Consider the following 23,020-nt stretch of genomic DNA (forward strand, 5'->3'; position numbering starts at 1 on the left):
TGATGATCAAGAGTTGCCAAACTGAGCTTTTCCCCTTGTTTGGTGGCCATTACCATGCCATTTTGTCCTATTCCACCTGCCCATTTGACCCACGCCTTTTTATGTGCTGTGTATTGACCCCCCCAGTTTGCCCAGGTGATAGCCAGCACGATGGTTCCTTTGCTCACTGCAGCAGCCCCACTTCCTTACACCAGAGTTCTGTTGAGTTACACCATGTCAGATATCTATCTGCTCATCTGATTTTGAACAAGATTCCAATTTGTTGCTATTGAAATCATTGCATCTGTCTAGTGGCCAAATTTAATTTTTTTTTCATATTCGATGCATCATGCCCAGATAGAGAACTCTCTCTTTTTATCTGCACTGCTCTGACAACCAAAAGAATGAGGATGCCCTCATTTTCCATTCAGTGCAAACTGTCAGCATCAAATAGAGGATGAGGTCATGCCGGTTGTCCATGCTGTTGAGGTGCCAATAGGGCCCTTGTCAGCACTACTTCATATCAAACAATACCATGCAGTAATAGATGCCTACTGTGAACACAATGGACAAGCATCATGAAGAAAGTTAGCCCGCGATTTTATATCCAGTGGACAAAACTATTCCCTCCATGATGGAGGCTAGTGTGCCAGTGGCTGCCGTCCTCACAGTAGTAGATGGACCCTTAGATTTTTTTACCTGCTTCCAACTATGCATGTAGTAGGTAGACCACACAAAATCAAAATCAACAAAGCCAGAAATGAAGTTGCCGGACAAAGAAAAAAGAAAAAACACAATTACGTTTATTTCAGTTCCATGTGCTCCAACCACCCATACAAAGATGCGATGTGATGACATATATTTATAACATAGATAAGTATGGTATGTCTTTTGCCTTGTTTTTGTTCCAATAGTGAACATTGCCTGATTTTGGGTTGTATAACACGCATACAAAGGTGCCCGCAGCGTGAACACCTTGACAAAACTTGTCCTCCATCTTGGACAGAATGAAAACGAAACAAAATGCATGGCATGCAGCCACTAAATCAGCATGCGGGCATTCAGCGAGGATGAAGAAAGTCCCTCGCTATCAACTTGCACAGTTCCACAACACTGCGCAGTTCCACAACAGTTGATGTCGGCGGCAGTGAGCGTCACAACGCAGCCAGTCCTATTCCCGATGAACCAACACAAATAATCCGAGACATCCTAGCACAAGGAACTGCAAAAAAAACGAAGAAGCACTTTTATTGACCATCATAAGACATACCATGAAAATGCATCCAGAAGTTACAAATTCCAAGCCCACAAAAATAAAAAAATGCAAGGCACTATGTGTAAGAGATTGGAGCTTTAGATAGTTATGCACACTTGGGAGTGCTACATAGTGCTAAAGCTGCTAGTGTAGCCAGTAATGACAGTTGCAGGTTAAGAGAAAACTGCACAAAACGCACTACATGTGGTGTTTATTAGCTTGCTGCATCCATGGCTGAAGTGCACGCAGCGGTTATCATAGTTAATCGCTAAGTAAACACCTGTAGAATGTAAAATATTTTGTTATTTCACAGAAAATGCTCTCTGCTTCAATGGAACAGTCTAATCTTGCAAGCTGCATACCCTGGTCATCTATGTCATGGTATCAATACTAACAAAATTAAGAAACATCTGCTTAGTGTTTTGTAGCCATTTCCTGCAAAACATTTCCATATTGGCAACTACAATAAAATGCCGAGCAAGACCGTCCTCAATTTTTTGGGAGATCTGAAATAAGCATGAAATAAGACTTAATGACCCGGTCCGGGGCCGAGCAAGCGCCCTCTCTCCAAATCTGGTAGAATTATTCTTCCCCTTTGGAGAAGGGGGGGGGGGGGGGGGTGAGCTTGCTTTGCTCGGCATTCCACGATACTGAAGGCTTGAAGCAATGGCTCACTCTGGCATGAGTAACATATTTTTGCACTTCAACTTGGCAAACATATAAAATCTGCCGACATTATGATCAAGTTTGAGTAACTTTTCTTTGTATGCCTTTCTATGATGTTATAGCTTACGATTGACGCTCCATGACCAGTACTGTTACTGCTTTTGCTGTATTGCATATGTGCATGCACAGCAAACTAGTGCATGAAAAAGTCAAACAGAACATGTGAACTTGGCATAAAAATATCCAGATGAAATTTTATTTACATACACGAAAGACAAATATAGTCCCCTTTGCTTGCCTCCTAGCCTTGCTTGCATTCTTACAGGGGCCACGACACCCCATTTTCGCTCATAATCTGTGGTCGGCAGGTTAATCTTTGGGTGCTCACAAACAACTTGGCGAAACTCCAGCGCATTTAGTCGAGCACTTAATTTATAAAGAGCTTTTTTTTATAACAATGCGTGCAACAAGAGAGTCGCTCGCGACCTGTAACGTAACGAGTCGCTCGCGACCTGTAACGTAACGAGTCGCTTGCATTGCAAGCGTCTGTATTTCGGCTAATGATATTGTTTCGTGGTCAGCTGCACAAACAGGGCTGACAACACTAGTGCACTCGCAACCTGTAACAGAACAAGTCGCTGGGACTGTACTGCATATGATAACACATAGCAGGCTTTGGTCATGCACTTGTTTGATAAAGGCATGCTTGAGGCAATACCAACAACTGCAGAAGGTGAAACCGATTCATATTTTTGCATATACACACAGAGATCGAAATAGACACTATGGGCTTTGGTGTTTCTTTCTAATCCGTGTGTGTGTTGCGCAACAGTCATGAATGTTTGAGGACTATGTCCTGTTATTAACTCAGATGGCCAACATACAAATACTATTAATTCTTGAACGAACATTTTATTGGTGTCGCTGTTTCTAATGAGCACTGTATGAACTCACTGAGTTAAACATTACTGTGTCAGCGAAAGAGGGCACAATTGTTTCATCCTATGCCCATGCCTCAATTCAAATCCATTGATAGTGGCTGCCCAAACTTGCCTGGTTCACTGGGCCTATTCTATGCTGAAGGGGATACATACAGGTTCAATTCTGGTGAAGAGAACTGTTAAAGGCTGAAATCTGTACATTTCAACTCTGGCTGCATGTTTACAGTCACTCTGATTGTAACTGCGTCATGCAGATGTTGCTGCAGTCACAGATTGGTTGCATAGGATACTCAGCCGTTATTCTTTCCTAGCTTTGCTCGAATTCTCCTTCAGAACGTGACACACAATGAGAAGTGATGAAGTGATTCCGAGGCATACACATAAACTTACTAACATGTATACTAGAAAGAAACAACCCAGCAAAGAGGAATGGACAAGCAACAAAGCTGCTCTATACTTGCCTTAAACTTTGGATAGTCGTTCATTAATATCGTAACAATACCGACGTATGGGACGAACCTGTAATGAAAAATAAGTGAACACATTCAAGCTTATTATAAGTAAATCTGCAAACACTCAGTATAACTTGTTTACCATTTTCCCTTCACCGCACAGTTTTACAACTAATGAAAAAGATAAGCCTTCCCCTCTTTCAATATTTTCATATCTGCAGCCAACCACGATGTAGTCAAACAGGCAAACATCAATATTCCTTTCAGATTAATGGAATATGCAAATGTGTTCATATTACTGTGACCTTCTCCTCAGAGCGGAGAAGCATGTTTGAACGAATGTGGAATTAGTGGAGCTCACACACTCCTGGCAAAAATTTTTTTGAAGAACATCTCAGCTGAACTATGAAGCAGCAGCGAATATTGTATGGTGCTCGATCGTATTGGATGGACAGCACTGATAACAACATCCAATGCCCATTCCATCGGCTCAAGCAAGTGGTGCAAAAGTGTGGTCTTGGCATCCTGTTCACAGCTCCTCATAAGGCTGCACAGCTATGCTCCACAGCGTTGGAACCTGAGAAGCCGTGCTGTTCCGAGAAGCACCAATCAAAGTTTACAGCTTATAGAATAGGAGTCGTGTACTCCATTTCACTTGCCTGCAGCAAAGTGTATAAAAAGCCAAATGGGCAGATGCACCAATGAATGGCTTAGTATCATTCGGCTGTTAGATTGCTATCAAGGGAAGAATTATAGGCGATGCATTGCAAAAAGTGCGAAGGTTGAACCCCGGCATATGGTGCTACTTTTGTGATTCCCACTGGAGGTCAACAAAAAGAAAGGGAGGCAATAGAAACTCTAGAAATTCACTGGGTGGGCGAGGGTTGTGTCAGCACTCCATTCATTGCATCGCTGAAAAAATAATCTGACTATCTGTGCAGACACCACGTGTGTACGGGTGGTACAGGTAGGCAGAGGGGAAATTCCTTTTGAAAAACTTGTCTGTGATGTGGAACCTGCATTAGCGCAATAGTATTCTAAATATTATGTCCCTCTAGTCTATTAATATTATATCTATTGAAAATTGCTCTGTAGTCCTTCTGCATGTTTGATAGTAATATGAAAGAATTCAACACTGATCTCCCCAGCGAAATGTATATTTATGGCATCTGTTGCTTAACAATGACGGCAAGAGGCGGAAATCTCCCACAGCTGATGTCATACTACAGCTGTTGGTGAGCACGCAATCAACCTCACTATGAAACGACATATGTTAGATGACATTCCACAGGTTCTATTTCTGCTAAACCCCTTACAGTCTATACCAGCTGGACACTTCAAATAAACAGCTAGGGTCCCTAAATGTGCACTAAAGCACAACTACGGAATAGTTTAGGCTGGTAATACCATTATTTAAAAACCAGATTTCTATAATCCGGCGAGAATTCTAGAAAAGCTTTGAACTATAGAAAATGGAGGCCAATTATTTCTTCTTCAATTTGATGCCAAAGCTTTCTCACTGGTACAATAGCAAGAGGTCGTAGATTTCAATGTGCTGTATTTACACTGCCTCAATTTGATTTTCTTCCTTAATAGCCAAAGGAAAGTTCACGAGCACATCTAGAGTTGAAACTTGGTTTAAAGAAGCCACATGTGCGCTTGAATCATTTCCTAAAACTGGGAAGTTCATGAAATCAAGAAATGAATGTTTCAGCTGTTAAAAATTTATAATGTAGCATAGCACCACACAAAGGTTACCGCTGCATTTCATATGGCACTAAAAAATACCTGCCTGTCTGAAAAGATCGCGAGGGCGTGAAACCTCCAATGTGCAGGCGATACAAGTGAGGAAGATGGTCACATAAAACTATGACCAGCAGCTGATGTACAAAGATGATGGGAAAGAATGCAGCTACCATTTGAACAGACAGAACTAGAAAGCTGCGAAAAGACTATTAATGCGATCTCTCACATAGACTATTAAATGAAGCAAAGTAACGAAAGAGCTACTGTGGGAGCATTCACAAAGAGAATTAACCGCCACCACCTCTAGCACCACTTTGTACGTAAATGACTGTAAAGTTCGTTGCTCCTTGCATGGGTGCGAGATGCAGCCTCATCAAAGTAAAACTATGGTTGTGACTAGGGCGGCTGTATGTTTTACCGCGATGACATTACACCACAAGCCCAGAACAAAAAAAAATTAGCACGTCAACTTTTTGTCAGGCCAGTCAGCTCCAGCACCTCCTCACAACTGTTGGGGGTGCTCATGTCCCACTCAACATCTATTCAAGGCAAAATAATGCTCGCTCAATGTAATGTATCTATTTTGCACTGTAAAGAGACTGAATCAATGTTTATGGTATCCATTCTCTTTAGTGCAGTAGAAAGCTATTGGTCAGTATCTGTAATTATGAAAAGGTAACGTGAAAAATGCTGGCAGGTGCCTTTCGTCAGAACCTATCTGCTGTAGCAATGAAGTCATACTTGCAACACAGGCTGCAAACAGTAGTTCGATTGTGATTATAAGCCAGCAGACAAGTACGAGTGAGGACCTGTCAAATAAATTTACGTTGTGGCGGTTCGTAATCCTGTGCATCGGTACACCACGCAGATGCCACTGCTCAACATGACTTTTCATTTGCATGAATTGCCGCTGAGACAGCGTTGCTTCTCAGCGTTAACTCCTTTTACCTTGTAATAAGGACAGAATAAAGAGAGGATGTCTAATAAAGTGTAAATTGTATTTAAGCCTTAAACGCCCATAGAGAAGATATTTCCCAATTCATACCAGCACCACTATCTTCAAGACGCTTAATTCCTCCAGCCAGAGATAGTTGATACATCTGCAGCAATGCTTGAAATATACAAGAAAAACTTAACTCCAATGTGACCAGCTACCCGGCGCCAGAGTTCCCAATGGTGCCGAAGGCATTGTGCTCAGAAGTTTATCACGAGAGCTTTCCCTGGCTACAATAACTTTGTGAATCAATGGATTTGTCGCAGAGAGGAAAGTGAGAAAATGTATTTATTAAAAGCCTCAACTGTAAGACTGCTGGTTCTTTTTGATAGTATAATGCAACGGGGAACTGCTGTACAAAGAAACAGATCTGGAACATAATTAAATAGGCAATCAAGCAAGAAACTACGTAAGCATGAAATCTTCGAGTAGATGGTCATGAAATGCTTTGTAATTAGTGATGGAAACTACTCATTTTGCCAGATACGTTGAAGGTGCTTGATTATAAAGCCGTACAGACATGCACAGTAGAGTTACCAAAGGGAGGGAACGTGTGATGCTGTTAGTGTATCTGTGAAGCAGACAAAGGGATGAGGCACTGGCAAACCTGAAGAGGATGCAAGAAATGTTCCTGCTTTATTTTCGTAATACAGGATTCGCACTCGTAATTGCGAGTAATGAAACAGATGGCACACTTTTCTACACCCTGAAAGTTGGATGAGGGGACCATATCAATTACACGAATAACTGTGGGAAAAAGAACATTAGGTGTGCTAACTTGCATATTAGGTACTGATTTATGCAGATTATGGCGAGTGTGAAAAAAGAAAGTTTGTGATGCTTTAGCACAGATAGCAGTAATTGAGGTGACCATGAAAGATTGCGAATCAGGCACACTCCTAGATACCAGAGTGACTAAACAGGAGATATGGCAGAGTTGTTCATAAGTAAGAAATATCTTTGCTCAACTGTTTGCAATTGATTGTGCTGCAAACATCAGTGTGTTTCCTCTGTATGAAAGTATTCTAAGGAGAGGGTAAAGTAACAACAGCAGCAGCTTGCAAACATCGGCAGCAGATTTTCAGGCACTGTCAGTTAAAGCTTTGAAGTAGCATGGAGAAATGTAAAGTCCTAACAACAAGGCTGGCGTCAGGTGATAAGCAAACTGGAACTCATAAATCAACCAAAAACAGCGATTACCCCTTGTGATATCCTCTGGCACCCCTGATAGTTGACATCATGACGAGTATGGAAGCCACCCAAAAGCACAGGACAGAAGTGCAGGATTGAATTTGTACTGCTACTGCAGCCCATCACGCTGTCCCACTTGCAAAAGATTTTTGAAGCAACGTTGTAACCCTCGTTTTGATCCTGAATGGGCACAAGTAATATGCTTCGCTTCACGGAAGTTACTTTTCCCAGCCATCACTATTTAATGTACTACACAGCTGTGCAGCAGTACAGCTTTCTAAAGCAAAGTTGTCATTGTAATACGACAGTACAGTCGCCGACCGATTTTTCGGACCTGGCGGGGACCGAAAAAAAGTACGAAAAATCGAACAGTCCGAACAATTCGTTTTCGCCAAAAATCTGAAGTTTATTGCATCAGGCAGGTTTAAAAAAGTCCTTGATGCTGCCTTGCCTCAAACTACGCTTGGGGGCAATTTGGTTTGCCCGTATTTGCGCCAAGGTGACATCGTCGCCGTAAACGCTCGACAAAATTGTCACCGCGTTGGCGATCTCCGCCGCCGACGGCTGCGGGCTCCACTCTGATTCAGATTTGTGGGGTTTAACGTCCCAAAACCACCATATGATTATGAGAGACGCCGTAGTGGAGGGCTCCGGAAATTTTGACCACCTGGGGTTCTTTAACGTGCACCCAAATCTGAGTACACGGGCCTACAGCATTTCCGCCTCCATCGGAAATGCAGCCGCCGCAGCCGGGATTTGAACCCGCGACCTGCGGGTCAGCAGCCGAGTACCTTAGCCACTAGACCACCGCGGCGAGGCTGCGGGCTCCACTCTCTATTACCTATTAACGTCCACTCTCTATTAGCTTGATTATGGCAGCTTTCTTCTCCATCGTCAGGGTCGTATACTTCCCAGGCTTCTTCACACCACCTGGCTCGCCGCAGATAGCCGCTGCGAAGCACACAACGTCTCGACGCTACGCGACACAACACGTGCAGAATGGCGACTGAAAAAAGCTGCAACGACAATAAAAGAATCCTTCTTTCGCCTCCTCCCCGTGCGATGTGATGACGATAGTGCTGACCGAAGACGAAAAAACGGCATCCATCACCGCGTCTTAAAAAAGCAAACACGGCCTCCGAAACTTAAAATATGGCGTGCGCATTCCAATCTCGAAGGCAGGAAAGGCATCTGAAGACCAAGCTTAGCCAAGCCGACGGAAAATCCAACATGGCGGCGTTCACAATGGCTTGGGTACAGTGTCTAGAAATATACTGTATATTCTAGGCACTATAGCTTGGGGCGTGGCACAAAACGAGCGATTTAGTCCGAAAAATCGAACTTTCAGGGGCAAATTCACCCAAAAAATCGGTCGAAACAATGCATTAGCTCTATGGGATCCCTGACGGTGCATTTATAAAGTCCGGAATATCCAACAAGTCCGAATTTTTGGAGTCCGGAAAATCGGTCGGCGACTGTACTTGCCATTTTACGTCCCTAAACATGAATATGAGGCAGTGGAGGCCTTCGCAAGTTGCCTCTAACGAAATGCTGCTGCCAAGGTCCAGGGTTTAATCCTGAGACCTTCAGGTCAGCAGTCAAGGCCTGTACGCATTAGACTACCGCAGCAGGTCAATTTGACACTATAGAGCGCAAATAAAATTGTTTATGCATGAGCCGTTCATATCTTGAGACACGCAGTTTTCTTCCATACCTGTCTATAGCTAAAAAGTGTTTCTTTCCACACCTCTTTTTTTATTTTTCCGTATTAATCACGCCAAAGAAGTTCAGTTTTTATTTTGCTACGTACCAACTAGACCCAACACAAGTTTTACTGTCTATATCTGTTCTACGGCTGTTCTGTAGTGTCATTCAATCAGCATGAAACTCTTCAATGGGATAAGCAATAGCTGACCAGAAGCAAGAAATTTGCTGTGCTGTAGATCGGCACAATAGCAGACAATATATTTCAAAAGTGGTGGTGAACAAGAGTTCAATACATGAGTAGTACAGTGATATGCTAGTTGTGCATGAAATCCTGAAAGGAATGTTATAAGCATTGAATATGGCAAATAATTCGATACACCCAGGTTCAACTACTGTACATCTTAACCAATAAAGTATTAGACACCTATCAGGCGTGAACCAGTCATATGGTATTTCATTTAAAGAGCAAGAACTTTCCTGGCTTGTAAACTTTATTGTGTTCGCTACTGTTAGAAAAGAGTGAAGAAACAAAGGGTGGCCAAGTATGTGCAATATAGCAGGCAATATGCACAGCATACCAGAGGTGAAGGGAACACTATGCGAATGTGCAGATCTGGCTTTGTGAATGAAAGAGCTGCAGATGCAGCTAGAAGCGGCTCAAACTGTGAATTCACACATAGGGTGACCAGTGCCACCTACCGCGAATCATTTGCTCCAAACTTGCTAGAGACCGGAGTGTATTTCAGCCCCCACACTTGCATGTTCCCTTTAACAATGGTCTGCACTGAATGCAAAAGGAACAGAGTTGAAGCACCGATAGAAAAGCCCCGAGTACACAGTTGCTCATTATTGATCCCAATGAACAAACATTCAAACAAACATTCAATAGGGCATTCATAAACGACTGATGTCCTGCAGTGATAAATATAACTCTGGAGGCTTGTTTTCTACATACAGCTAATTACTGTACAGATTTACAGTCGGCCTCCGATTTCTCGGACGCCCGAAATTCCGGACACTCATCTGTGGCACCGCCAAGTTCCCTTTAGAGTGAATGTATTAAATAGTCCGAAATTCCATACGTTCATAGCATTCGCCACACAATTTCCCATACTTTTTACTGCTAACCACAGACTCGAAATGACTATCGATGCCGCCATTTTGATTTTTTTTGGACCCTCGAACCCACTGCTCCACTGCTGCCGTACCCTCAGAACCGAAAATGCCGCAATCCAGCGCACGCCGATCTGTTGCCAGCCATAGCTTAGGGCCGCATGGTGCTTTAAAGCCTGTGGTCCAACAGAGGGAAAAGCTACACTGTTGGACTTAGTGTGTCGTCAGCATGCTTGCAGGCTCGTGGAAGGCGGCTACGCAGCAGACCCTCCGAACTGTTTTCGTTACGGGAGCTTTATACTGGATGCTGAGACGGTCAGCCGTCTCGCCTGGAGTGGACAGCGCGTGCAACTAACTTCCACCCGTGCACTTTGCCGGTGTTTCGATTTCAGCCAGGATAACCCTTGAGCAATGATGAAATCATTTGTCAAGTTACGGAGGATTCAGACGACTCCGACACCAAGATCAAAGAGGTAGTGCCTACACAGCCAACGAGCTCGAAGTTGGCCTGAGCACTGACTACCGTATTTACTCGCATAATCCTCGCACTTTTTTTGGCAGAAAACCGATGCAAAATTGGGGGGTGCGAGAATTACGCGGGAAAAACTTTTCACGAAAACATACAGAGCGACAAAGAAAACGAAGTGGTCACAAATCTAGATTCGCACACCAGCAACTAACAGCAAGCTTTGAGAAGCACTAATTGAAACTTACCTCAACAATAAATGTACAGGTTCAACACAAAGCAAGATTTATTTGAGACACAAAAAGTGCAAGCAAATATTTGAGAATTAGAATATTATACGCAAAGCTTGTGGGCGTTGCGGGTGTAGTGGTAGCGTTCGTCGCTCAACAGGAGCCCTCAAAAGGTAGGCGTAGAACATCAGTATTGGGCTGATGGCTATTTAACAAAATTGTCCGCAGTTTCCTTCTGAAGAAATAAAGTTTACCATCAATCCCAGTTTTAGGCACACAGCAGGCCCAACGCGCCTTCGTGGCTTTCAGCTGCTGTCCCCAGTAGCGAACACAAAACTTGTAGTCTCCGAAGCGCCTGCCAGCGGCCCTGTTGCCGTTGTTTAGTGCATGATCTATCACTTTCAACTTGAAAGTGGCCGTGTAGCTTCAGTATTGCCCCATAACGTGACAAGATTACCGACACAACATACAAAACACGCCCCAACGTACACTTGCCACTTTGGCTTGGCTTGAATTGAATCTCTGTGCAATAATAGTACGCTTGATGCTTAAGAGATGGCACGCGCTATTATCATCAGTTGCTGGAACGAGCACACGACATTGTTGCGGCAGTTTTCGGAGATGCGATAGTTACTCGAGGAAAAACAGAAATTATATTTTTGTAGGGCAATGTGGGGGGTGCGAGAATTATGCGAGTGCGAAGATTACGTGAGTAAATACGGTATTGTCATCAGCGTACAGCGACTGCATTATGTTAGAAATTGAGACAAACATCGCAAGCAAGTGGAACACCGTACAAAGAAATATAAGCAACTTTTTTTTGTGCCTAAGTGTTTACAAATGCGGCAGCACAGGCCACATACTTTTTTTTTTCGTTCTTTCAGCTCTTTTTAGAGTCACCTTAACACTGAATTTGCTGAATTCCAATGAGTTCCAATGAACCCCGTACTCCTGCCACAACCTTCTCCGTCAGCGTAAAATACCTATTAAAAAGTGTGTTCTCGCCGCATTCATTTTCCCGGATGCTATGGCAATCCCTTGAGGGTCCGGGAAATCGGACGTTGACTGTATATGGTAGTGTTTATCAGTCACACGTGGCATACCTTTGCAAAATGTCTACGAAGATTTGCAATGTCACACCATAGGTCGGCCAAACTCATTCACGAATTGACTCATTCGGACTCAGATCAGGCCGCGAGTCAAGCGAGTTCGGCTGGGAAAATTTCAGTGGGCTTGAATATAAATACGCCCCAAGCTCAAACTATATTTCATGAGTGAATGAGCTTATCCACGTTTTTTGCCAACCTGTGATGACAACTGCTTAATTAAGCATTACTATTAAGCTCCCGCAAGCTTGCACCTATACACACACGTTTACTCGGACATATTTGAATGCACCAGCGTTCATATACCAGCTCAATAATTATTCACTAAATGCATCAGTTACAGGGGGTGGCTAGGGGGTGAGTTGCCTCAACCTCCAACTCGGAAATCCTTTCATGGAAAGTCTCTAAAACTATCTTGTGAGTTATCTCAATAAAGGATAGCCTTACTATATTACAGCCACTACTGAAGTGTACAAGATCAAAATGTGCCAAGTAAAGCACCAATCTTGCGAGACTTTGCTGTTACAGAGAATTGAAGCCATCGTCAAAGAAGCTAGTCATATGTCAACGAACAAGTCGCCTTGCCTCAGAGCGAGCCGTTAGTCTGGGTCTGAGTGAGCCCAAGTGAGCAATACTATGATGAGTTTGGGTGAGTGAGTCTGGTTTAAAATAATTTCACCCGGTGCGAGTCCAAGCGAGTCCGCTTAAAATACATTTTGGGGAGTTTGAGTTGGAGTGATCTCTGCGGGAAAATTATATTCCGTGCGTTAGTCTGGCTGAGCTCCACATTTTTTGTTGACCGATGTGTAACACACCCGTCACCCAATGCTCTCCAACAAGAATGCAAAAGTCAAACATGGGGTTTAACACCTGATCACCTCAACTATGTATAAATAAGTGCACAGAATCAGTGCAAACTTCACTCAAGCAATCTAAATAGGTGGCAGGAGCATATTATATAAGGTAAAAGGGTGAAAAATGTAGCAGTATCTTTACTGCATCGAAGTTCATAGATTACATCTGAATAAGAATGGAAATCCTGCCATACTGAATAAGCTCCATAACGGGCTACATACGCTTGAACTCCTTCATAAGAGACGTGCGCTGGGAGCAAATCTTGTCTTTCTTAAGAGGCATCTTTTATAAGCAGGGTACGCGTTTTTTCTTATCAACTCAAGTTTCTAAGCAGACCCACAGGTGTCTTTTTATACCCATTTGTCTCTTGCATCAGAGTCTCTTAAAACAATAAAAAAAAAAGAGGAACGAAAGCCTGAAAATAAACAGGCTAGCTGTGGCTACCACAGGCAACTGGTGTTGCAGAGAAGCCATAACTCACCCCCTTGCCCGGCCGACAATGTCTTTTTTGTCGAGCCACATCTGGCCAGGAGCATATAAGCCTCGGTCGTCAACAGAGTTGTTGTCGCCCTTGGTGAGAATCTTCACGGACCCATCGGCCCTAATGTGCAAGGTAAAGAAAAAAATATAAGACATCATGAAAATAAGATCTGAGCAACCATGCCAAGCTGAAGTGAACATAGGTGTGTGCACTAGGAGGCCCCACGGACCTCGCTGTGACAAGTCATAACTTGGGAAGGTTAGGGCAAAGTTGCGGCCGTAGCCTTTTATTATTTTGCAAGTGTATAAGGAAGCTTGTACATGTCAGCAGAGTATTGTCCTAAATAAACACGTCCTTCGGTAAGTGCCAACTCGCCCGAGAAAAACTAATTGTGGAATGTAAACACAATAGCAGAGCAAATGAGACAGAAATGGAAAAGATTTGATGAAACCAGGTTAGATGTATTGATTACAATTGTTAATGCAAAACTGGTTTAGTAAATGTGGCTTAGTTTGATCGCAACAACTGCAAAATTTCGTGCTTTTTTTTAAATTAAAAACTGCCTTTTTGAGTCCATGTTAGAATCAAGAATGACCCCATTTTGATTAAAAGTGTTCGTGAAATTAAAGACATCTGGGTGTGCTTTGTATTACCGAGAAATTTAGCCTAGTTTCAGTTTAGACATTTGGCTCTTTTAAAAAAAAATTGTCACAAATATCTTTGAACTGGCGTCAAAACATCTCCCTTTTAAGTGGCATGAATTGCAATTTTCTTCGTTTTATTTTGCAGACGGCAGACAGATGAGCGCCGTCAACTTATACTGCAAGTGGCTGTAACGTTCAGAGATCGCTGGAATATCGTCAAACATCACGCTCTTGCCCTAGCTGGTGAGAAGGAATGTTCCAAGCTCATACCCAGCTGGCAATAACTATCTTTACAGACTTCACGAGTGGTGGCTGGAGAAACAGATAAAGCCGCATTCCATTTATGTAACAACTATACCTCATATCCCTTTCAGTGGTACTGGCCTGACAGAGTCGCATACTGTGGCACTTGTATAAGATTGCCAAAGAAACAAAAAAAAAACAGCCTGTGACACAATCGTAGCGTAGCAAATAAAGTAATGCGATTTCCTTCGTATTACAAACGAAAATTCCGAACAAAACAAAAATAAGTAGCATCATTGTAAGACAGTCATCATTATAAGACAGCGCAGTTCTCCACCTTGTTGTGGAGAACTGTGCTGCAGCCTTGACAGCACCAGCGATGAAGGCACGATGCCATTGAAAGGTGAGCAGGATGTCAGCGGCATCATGCCGATTCATGACAGCTTTCATTTCGAATGAAACCACAAAAAGTTGAACACACCAATATGATTGAGTTGAGAGCACTCTTTTTCTTATTGATAGCGCTGCTCACATGTGGCAGACATGCAGAAGCTTTTAATGGTTAAGACTTCAAGAGGCAGTTATCTTAGTGTAAGATATATGCCATGCATTATGGGGTCTGTAAAGGCTCTTCTATGATACTTGTCTGTTAAACTGAATAGTTTTAAGGCCTTCACTTGGCTATTTCAGAATCAGTGTGCTTTTGTGATTTAAAGGGATACTGAACAAAACCAGAACTGACTAAAACATCAAAGCTGTACAGCCGAATCTCAATAGTTCGAACTCGAAGGGGCCCAAAAATTTGTTCGAGTTAAAAGAAGTTCGAATTAATGAAAGCTAAATGAACAGAGGGCTCACCATGCAGTGGCGCATGTGCGTTGAGCTAACACATGAGAGGGAAGCTTCAGAAGACATACATTTATTCACAAATCACAGAACATCCATCATTATTTAAAGCAATCAGTGATGCACGTCTGCACACGTTTCCTTCCACCTTGCAGCAAGTCAATAAATTTTGCACGCAGTTTGCGAAGCATTTTAACTTCGGCGGCAGCGTTCTCCTGGCAAGAGAAGTAGCGTGCGACTAAGTCCAGCACCAACACTCTCTGAAGATGACAACAACGACTGCGTCTCCGCTGCTACCCCCTGCTCCGTAGCCAGGGCGTGGCCAGCACATAACTAGAAAGAAGGAGCATCTCCACGCAGGGGGAGGAGCAGATTGGCATTTGAGAGAGAACCAACACTCACGGCAACTTTCTTTTTTTTTCTTGCACTCTTCGCACGCAGCACTGAAAGGACAAGGGTCTCTACGTAACGTTACATGGCAGGGACGGAAACGGGGAAGTGTGGCACCGGCTTGTTGCAGATCGACGAGCCTACACTCCGCGACAGGCACTGCGCCGTGCTCCCGACCGGGCTGCAGAAATTAGGTGCCTTTCTCCTCTTCTTACCACTTCACCACCACACTCCGCAACAGCTTTCTCTTTTTTTCCCCTTCCTCTCTTCGCGCATGGCATTGAAAGGAGAAGGGTCTCTACGTGGCAGGGACAAAAAATGGAGAAGCGTGACACAGGCGCGTCTCAGATCGGCATTTGAGAAAGAGCAAAGATTCCACCACAGCCTTCTCTTTTTTTCCTTCTTCGTGTGCAGCGTTGACGTGTCGGAGGTGCCGTCGTGGGATTGGGCGTGGTACTGAGAGCATTTTCGGAGCGGGGTATGTTGGAACTAACTGTCACAAGTGCTTGTGCGTTCGAATTACACGGTACTTTCGCCCATTGGAATACACATAGCTTTGACAAGATTAGAGTGCGAGTTCGAATTAATGAGATGTGACTGTACTAGGAAGATGCGGCTTTTCCGACAAACAGTTTACTTTACATATTTTTGAACAGTCGGATGTATTTGGTGGGTTGTTAGCATACAGTGGCTCTAGACGAGCGAGAGCCATTACGTCCCATTTGCCGAGAAGCACGCAGGGTGGACATGCTCCTGAGCTCCTCTTTCCTTTCTCCCCCTCTGTCGCCTTCCACAAAAGTGCCGATGCTTTACCCCAGCCGGGAGCACTGCCTGCTGCTAGTGTTGTTTATAATGGTTCTAAAAACTCTAATGGCAGCGAAATGAGTCGAGAGATGTGAGCGAAAGCAGGCATGCCCATTTTCGGTGTTGTAGCATCGCCAAACGTTACATCTTCCTGCTCAAAGCGTGATCACCAAACACCGCAGTGTATGAAAAAACACATTTAATTAATTATTCTCTTCCAGTTGCCGCCTAAAGTGAAGGTTGTGACGACTGAGCAATCATCATTCAAACTATCAATGTGGGTGAAAATCTTGGTGGCAAAAATTTTGTTCTTTATCGCTTCAAAGTGAAATTTTTATATTTCGAACTGAGTTCAAGATGCTTTCATGTCAGTCCAAAGAGGAAACTATTTGCATACACCATATTTACTCGCATAATCGGCACACTCGCATTATAGGCACACCCCTAGTTCGGCTGCAAAAAGTTCGCTTTTTTTAATTCTGTGCATAATAGGTGCACCTTGAACTTCGCCGTGATCAGAAATGATTCTACCCCCCAGCGGTACAGTTGGAATGCGGTCCCCGTACCCTGAAGAAAAACAATAGGTTGTAACGCGTTCCCCGTACCTTAAAGAAAAATAGAAGAGAAATAGACGAGCAAATCAAAATATTTGAAGTGAAACGACGTAACAAACGTGTTTGTCGAAACAAAACAAAAAAAAAAGCGTCCATGAGTGAAAAAACAAAGAAAGGCTGTTCCATGAATTACTGATACTCCCAAATCGCCGCACTCCTTGGCGGTCACGTGTACAACGCCGTCGACTCGATCGCCATCACCACCATAAGAAAAAAAGAAACGCCATTTTGCAAGCGGTGTGTGTATGTTGTGGTCGTGTATTCAACTTTGGTTCCACCATGGGGGCATACGCAAGCTACATGGCTGGATTTAAGCTGAAGGCAGTGCAGTACGCGCTGGAGCACGGCAACCGGGCTGCAAGCAGGCATTTCGGTGTTGGAAAAATCAGTATTCGGTACTTGGGGGATCAAGAAGAAAAACTTAAGGCGACGAAGAAGACACCACGAGCTTTCCGCGGTGTGAAGACCGGCAGGTATCTGAACGTTGAAGAGGAACTGGTTTGGCGTATGCGGAAGCTACAACAAAACAGCTATGCTGTGTCATTGGATACTGTACTGAGGCGCGCAGAATAGCCTGAGCGCAGCTCATCGAAGCAAAAGTGTTCAAAGCCAGCTCCGGATGGACACCTCGTTTCATGCAGTGTCATGGCCTTGCACAGCAAAGGCGGACCACCATGTGCCAGCGTTTGCCCGCAGCATATGAGGATAAAGTGGTGAACTTCCATCGTTTCGTTATAAAGCTCCGACAGCAGAAAGACTTCATTTTGTCCCAGATCGGCAATGCTGATTAGACGCCCATTTGCTTTAATATGCCCTGGAACACGACAGTGGAGGAGAAAGGTGCACGGAGCGTCATCGTCGGAACGTCTGGTGCTGATAAACAACGATCACGGTAATGCTGGCAGTGATAGCGGATGGGCGCACCACCTTACGTTTTTAAACGTAAGACGCTCCCAAAGGCAAATTTTCCTCGAGGCATCTAAATCAGAGCCCAGGAAAAAGGCTGGATGAGCGCGGAACTCATGGTGAATTGGATGAAAACAGTCTGGGGTCGGCGGCCGGGTGGTCTGTTGCTCCCGTCCTTGCTTGTCCTGCACATTTTTCGTGGACACCTAGAAGACTGCGTACGAGATGAGCTAAAGGAGCTGCGCACAGATCTGGCAGTGATTCCGGGCGGCCTCACATTGATACTGTAGCCTTTGGACGTGTCCCTGAATAAGCCTTCAAGGACAATGTTCGAAGGCTGTACACCACATAGATGGCTGGAGGACAACATCACCTGACTCCAGGTGGTAAGATTAAAACGTCGACTGTGAAAATGCTGTGCGCTTGGACCGTGGAAGTGTGGCAGGCGATCTCCGACAAAGTCGTCAGGAAAAGCTTCAAGAGGATGGGCATCTTGAACGCACTGGATGCGAGTGAGGATGACATGTTGTGGGGTGCGGATGATTCGGACACCGAAAACGAATCCCCGCTCGGCAAGGATTATTGTGTGCTCTCCTACTGTGACTCCGAATAGGGAAAACGAGGAACACGCTATGACATTTGTGTAAATATATTTTACGCGTGTGTGTGCAAGCAGTTGACTGCTCTTGCTTGTTCATACTCTTGCTTGTTCATTAAAAGGTACGTAGGTATGCTTGCTTTACACTGAATTAATTGGTAAACGATAAAGTCACCTTTTACTTGACAAATGTGCAGATTTAAAGTGCCAGAACGGAGTTGAAAAAATTTCCAAAAATTTTACCACGCGTAATTGACGCACCCCTAATTTCGAGCCGGATATTTTGAAAAAAAAAAAAGTGCACCTATTATGCAAGTAAATACAATATGTAGACTCAAACCTCATCACGACAAAGTTGCATCTTGCACGAAAATAGCTTCGTTGTATCTGAAAATTTATTATAAAGGTATAAAGGCCCTGTATCTGCTGCAAGAGTACTTTTCATTTACTTCGTTATAAGCAATATTTCTTTATATCGTGGTTTGAGTGTATTAAGACTACGTAACACGAGTCCACCAACAAGAATTGCTCCAGCTCCTATGAACTATTCCAAGGGCCGTATTCAGAGACTCAGTTTCACAAATATCGCTTTCAGTGTGCAGTGATCGGCTGATCGAAAAGAGGTGGGAAGTTTCCGCTCCGACAGTTTTAGGTGTTATATTCCTTGCCCACAAAGTAACGCTGCGTTTAAAAGTGATAGTCCCAGAACACGGTCCTAGCAATGCCCTCACCAGAAGAGCATTAGAGGGACCTGGAAATTTTTACATGCAACCGAACCCATTTCTTCAGCAACTGCCTCACATAAGTCAAGTCAGACTTACTTTTCGTGCAGCTTGAGCACCCTGTGAACAATTGGGATGTCACGGCCCTCCACTTTGAAGACTACGATGTCGCCCACGCGGATGGGATCTTCTTTGTAATTTGTCAGGAAGAGCAGGTCTCCGCGGTGGAATGCTGGCTCCATGCTCCCACTGGCCGTGATGGAAAAAAAATTATAAGTGTGGTTCAAATTTGCAAAGCATGCAGTGTTGAACGCATTATTTTAGAATTTTCGTGTGTTGAGAATGCTTTAGCTAGGCAGTAGTTTCAGTCAGGCCAACAATGGACTAACTTTAAACTTCATTAATGCGTTCCATTTCTTGCTACTTCACTTTATGGTAAAATCTTAATACTTTTTAACAGTCATTACATAACACTGCAAAGTTCTTTAGAGACTTAAAGGGTAAGAGAAGGTTCATTCGATGACCTCACGTCTCACTAGTTGACCCCCGAAACCTTCCAAGTACCTGAAACTACGAACAGAAGAAATCACAGTCCACTACAGGCTAAATCGGCAAGTATACCCACAAGCGACCGGATCGTGTAGTAATAAAGAGAACTTTGTGCAGTGAAAATTACAAACTGGGGTCTTCCCAAACCCCATACTTTACAGCAAGTGGAACCAAAAGGTATTCAAGTCATAGTGCAAATCTTGTGACAAGGCAGCAAATTTAGCCCGGCCGGTTTTGATATGTCTGACTCAGTATGACAGTTCACACACAGTAGAATTCTAGGAAACCCTGCTCAGACCCCAGCGTTCAGCAAGGCATCATCAGTGAAACCATAGCTGCTGCCATGTATCAAGGGATCCCGGCCAACGGCTAGGGGGAGGCAGACTTTCTCTCTCTACTGAAAAGCCATACTCCAGAACGAATTGGGTGAACTATTTTCAGCGAATCATGACATTCGTGAAGCATAAATTGGTATGTTCATGCAATATTTGAGGATTGCACAAGTATCAACATAACCAAATTTTTAGACCAGAAACCAGACAACCTTTTTTTTTTCTTTTCTGGCGATTGCTGTGCTTCTCTTCGCTATGCATTTTGCCAACCAAGATATATATTAACATAGTATTCTATGTTTTTGTCCCACCACACAAATGCTCTTTTGTAACATTTTTTTTAATGTAACAAACTAACAAGCTTTCAGTAGGGTAGGTACTAACATAGTACGTTAACAATAAAGTGTCAGCAGAGCTGTGCAGCGGCTAGCAACTTTGCACGGTAGAAATGCAGCAGGACAGACAAGGCAACTTGTGTGAAAGCAATAACATAAAACTTCGAGGAACCTTGGAAAAAAAAAAGCAAAATCATGAACTGAAGCATGTAGGCTAGAATGTGTTTGATGTACTGTAACTTTAAGCATGTAAAAGTGATGGGCCCATGACAATACATGCACAGGTCATGCTTTTTCCCACGAATGTGGTTTGGTTACATATGTTACGTCTCCATTGCAGGGCTTCGTACAAAAGCAGTCGGCTACGCTGCCACACCTGAAAGTTAGTGCAATGTTTTCCGGTCACGTGGTACGTGTCCGACACTTCTACAGTTCTTGTTTTTACATTGTCGATATGGCATATTAATATGAACCCGTCCAATGCTAACGCTTACCTGAGCACGACTACGATGGGGCTGCCGCTGCCGGTGACGACCATGAGACCTTTCCATATCATCAGGGCCGACGACACGATCATACCAAAGTTTAAAAATTGGTATACAAGCTGCGGACAAAAATGTGAAGGTCAGGCAAAAATAACTGGCCCAATCAAACAGGTTGGCACGTGGACACAGTTATAATTAAGGCGCAGAAAAGCGGGAGACGGTTGCAAGCGAAGGCACCGATAAAGCGCAAGAAGCCAGCAAAGCAATCAGTCAAAAAAAAAAAAAACGTGGAAACGGTATGGTTGAATTTCACTTGGTACGCTTGTCCAGACTGCACGAACGAAAGTGAGAGAATGCGAATATTGGGGGCCGAATGTAGCCTTCAGGCTATTTCGTGCCTTCGTAGATGCGTGATATTAAAATATGCACTTAAAAACAGTAACCAGTAAGTAAGATAAGCAGAAGGAAAGTATTGACTACATAGAGTGCTGTAGTGCCACGTAATATTATTGAAACAGGGTGTACGACCGAGCAATCGCTGACATTCGCAGCGCAAAACATCTGGCAGTGCCCGGCTTTCCCCCACTGGGGCCACTTTGGTGAAACTCGAACCAAAGGAAGCACTTCACACCACGAACAAAAGCGTAGAATGCTAAGGGTAGCTCATTCCGCTTCCATAACATTAAACGAGCAGGCAGAAAGTTCATGTACACTGTATTTACACAGGTGAGCAAGACGTCACCGTAGTAAGCGCACATCGGGAGCATGCGTGAAAATGCAACGCTGTGCTTACCTGCCGCTTATTCATGCGTTTGAGGTCATCTAGCATGCCGAACATGTTTGGCTAACAATGTCGTGGGTCCCTAAGACCCTGATAAACAGAAAAATCTGTATGTGCACTGCTAACCCAAACCGCACCGCTGAGCGCTACCGCCGCCACATACACCTAACCGGTACACGTCAGTTGAAAGGGCCCCCAGCGATAACGAAATCAAAAAACAAACGAAAAGTGCCTTCACGTCTGTGCGCTAGCGCCACTACTCGTCGATCAACGCAACTAAAGTTGTGGTTGCCAGGCAGAAAAGCGTTTTTGGCTAGTTAAAAAGTGTTAACAACCAATGCGTTAAATATTTTGACTCAAAATGACTTTAAATAATGGTTTTTTCCTTTAAAAAATTAAAGTTAATTTAAAAGTTTTTTCTAAAATAAATTAAGTTCAGAACCGAAATCAGCTCAAATTGGCGTCATAGAGTTTCGTACATTAGAGTTACTGCACAAAACACCTACCAGGGTTATTGCATATTCTACCTTAGGTATGCTTTAGGTAGCAGCAGAGAGACCTAGATAGCAGAGTACGGGACGTCAGACTCTGGAGTTTTGCGGACATGCAGCGCAACCTGTCGACGCAGTTTTGAGTAGTGCACAGCCCCACTCTCTTGCACAGTTTGCTGCGCAATCAGGTGCAACTACAGCATACGAAACAACGGTTGAGCTAAATATTGGGTGTTTTCGCTCATTGAACCCTCAGAAAAAGAGCTACGAATTTCCCCCTGCTAGTCGGACGCATCACCGTACCGTCGTGAAGTGCTTGCTGGTTCACTCGCCTGAACGAAGGGGAAAACTAAAGCAGACGCAACCACTCCGCGCTCTACGAAAAAAGATCCTAGTCTGCGCTACTGTTGTCTTGTGAATTGCCGAGGACGTAACTGACTTCAGTTTTACTGATTTCTGCAGCTTTCGCAATGCACAAGGGCGAGAGCGCTAAATACAGGCCATTGCGAACGTGTTGGGTAAGCGATTACTCGCGTTCTCCACAGCCGTTCGTTTAAGTAAGTGCTATAATGTAGGTCTCCTGTTATTGTTTTGAGTAGACTTGACGGAGGGCCGTGGTAACTTTGATTATGAAGCTTAACAGACCCTCTGACCGCTGTGCGTGACGTGCAACAGTAGACAGGTGACGCCCTGGATAAACATCGCACACGCCGCGACCACCGATAATCTGAAGTTGTCGCCACCACACAGCATTAACGCACGTAGGGCTTTGAGGGCTTTACGTCCCGGCTTGAACTAGAAAATGCGAACACGTGCGTCATACACGTAAATCTCAAAATGATCGCGACCACAATCATGCAGTTTTTATTGCCGTTGGTCTCCGCGATTTCCGGAGCTATCTCGGAGGCATCGGTTTTGCCTTTTGTTGTACACTGAAAGTGTCGACACGCGTGTATCTCCATTTGCAGTATATACAAACGGGAGAACGGAAGACAACCGTCAACAGGGCATTCGAGCGTGCGTAATAAAACAGTTCACTGCACAGGAAGCGAGAAATCGATGGAGAATGCAACTGCAAAGCGAAAGTCACCAAAGCCA

At 44.0% G+C, this 23,020-nt stretch overlaps 1 protein-coding gene across 1 annotated transcript; it reads right to left on the reverse strand.

Annotated features, from left to right (window-relative positions):
• Positions 1-761: 761 nt before the first annotated feature.
• On the reverse strand, positions 762-21,632 carry twr (signal peptidase complex catalytic subunit SEC11 homolog C twr). Its single transcript, XM_037422768.2, has 6 exons — positions 21,444-21,632; positions 20,660-20,769; positions 19,049-19,198; positions 13,183-13,302; positions 3,303-3,360; positions 762-1,201 (listed from the first exon to the last, which is right to left on the reverse strand). Exons 1-6 carry the CDS (start codon positions 21,486-21,488, stop codon positions 1,151-1,153), a joined length of 534 nt encoding a protein of 177 aa, XP_037278665.1. The 5' UTR covers positions 21,489-21,632; the 3' UTR covers positions 762-1,150.
• Positions 21,633-23,020: the final 1,388 nt, after the last annotated feature.

Source organism: Rhipicephalus microplus, chromosome 4 (genome assembly GCF_043290135.1).
Source record: "Rhipicephalus microplus isolate Deutch F79 chromosome 4, USDA_Rmic, whole genome shotgun sequence".
NCBI lineage: Eukaryota > Metazoa > Arthropoda > Arachnida > Ixodida > Ixodidae > Rhipicephalus > Rhipicephalus microplus.

Excerpts from the sequence above, each read along its gene's own strand:
- twr (XM_037422768.2), bottom strand. The coding sequence starts at position 21,488 with ATGTTCGGCATGCTAGATGACCTCAAACGCATGAATAAGCGGCAG. Across the intron at positions 19,199-20,659 it reads CCCATCGTAGTCGTGCTCAG|TGGGAGCATGGAGCCAGCAT; the intron begins GTAAGCGTTAGC and ends CATCACGGCCAG. Across the intron at positions 13,303-19,048 it reads GTGCTCAAGCTGCACGAAAA|GGCCGATGGGTCCGTGAAGA; the intron begins GTAAGTCTGACT and ends CTTGCACATTAG.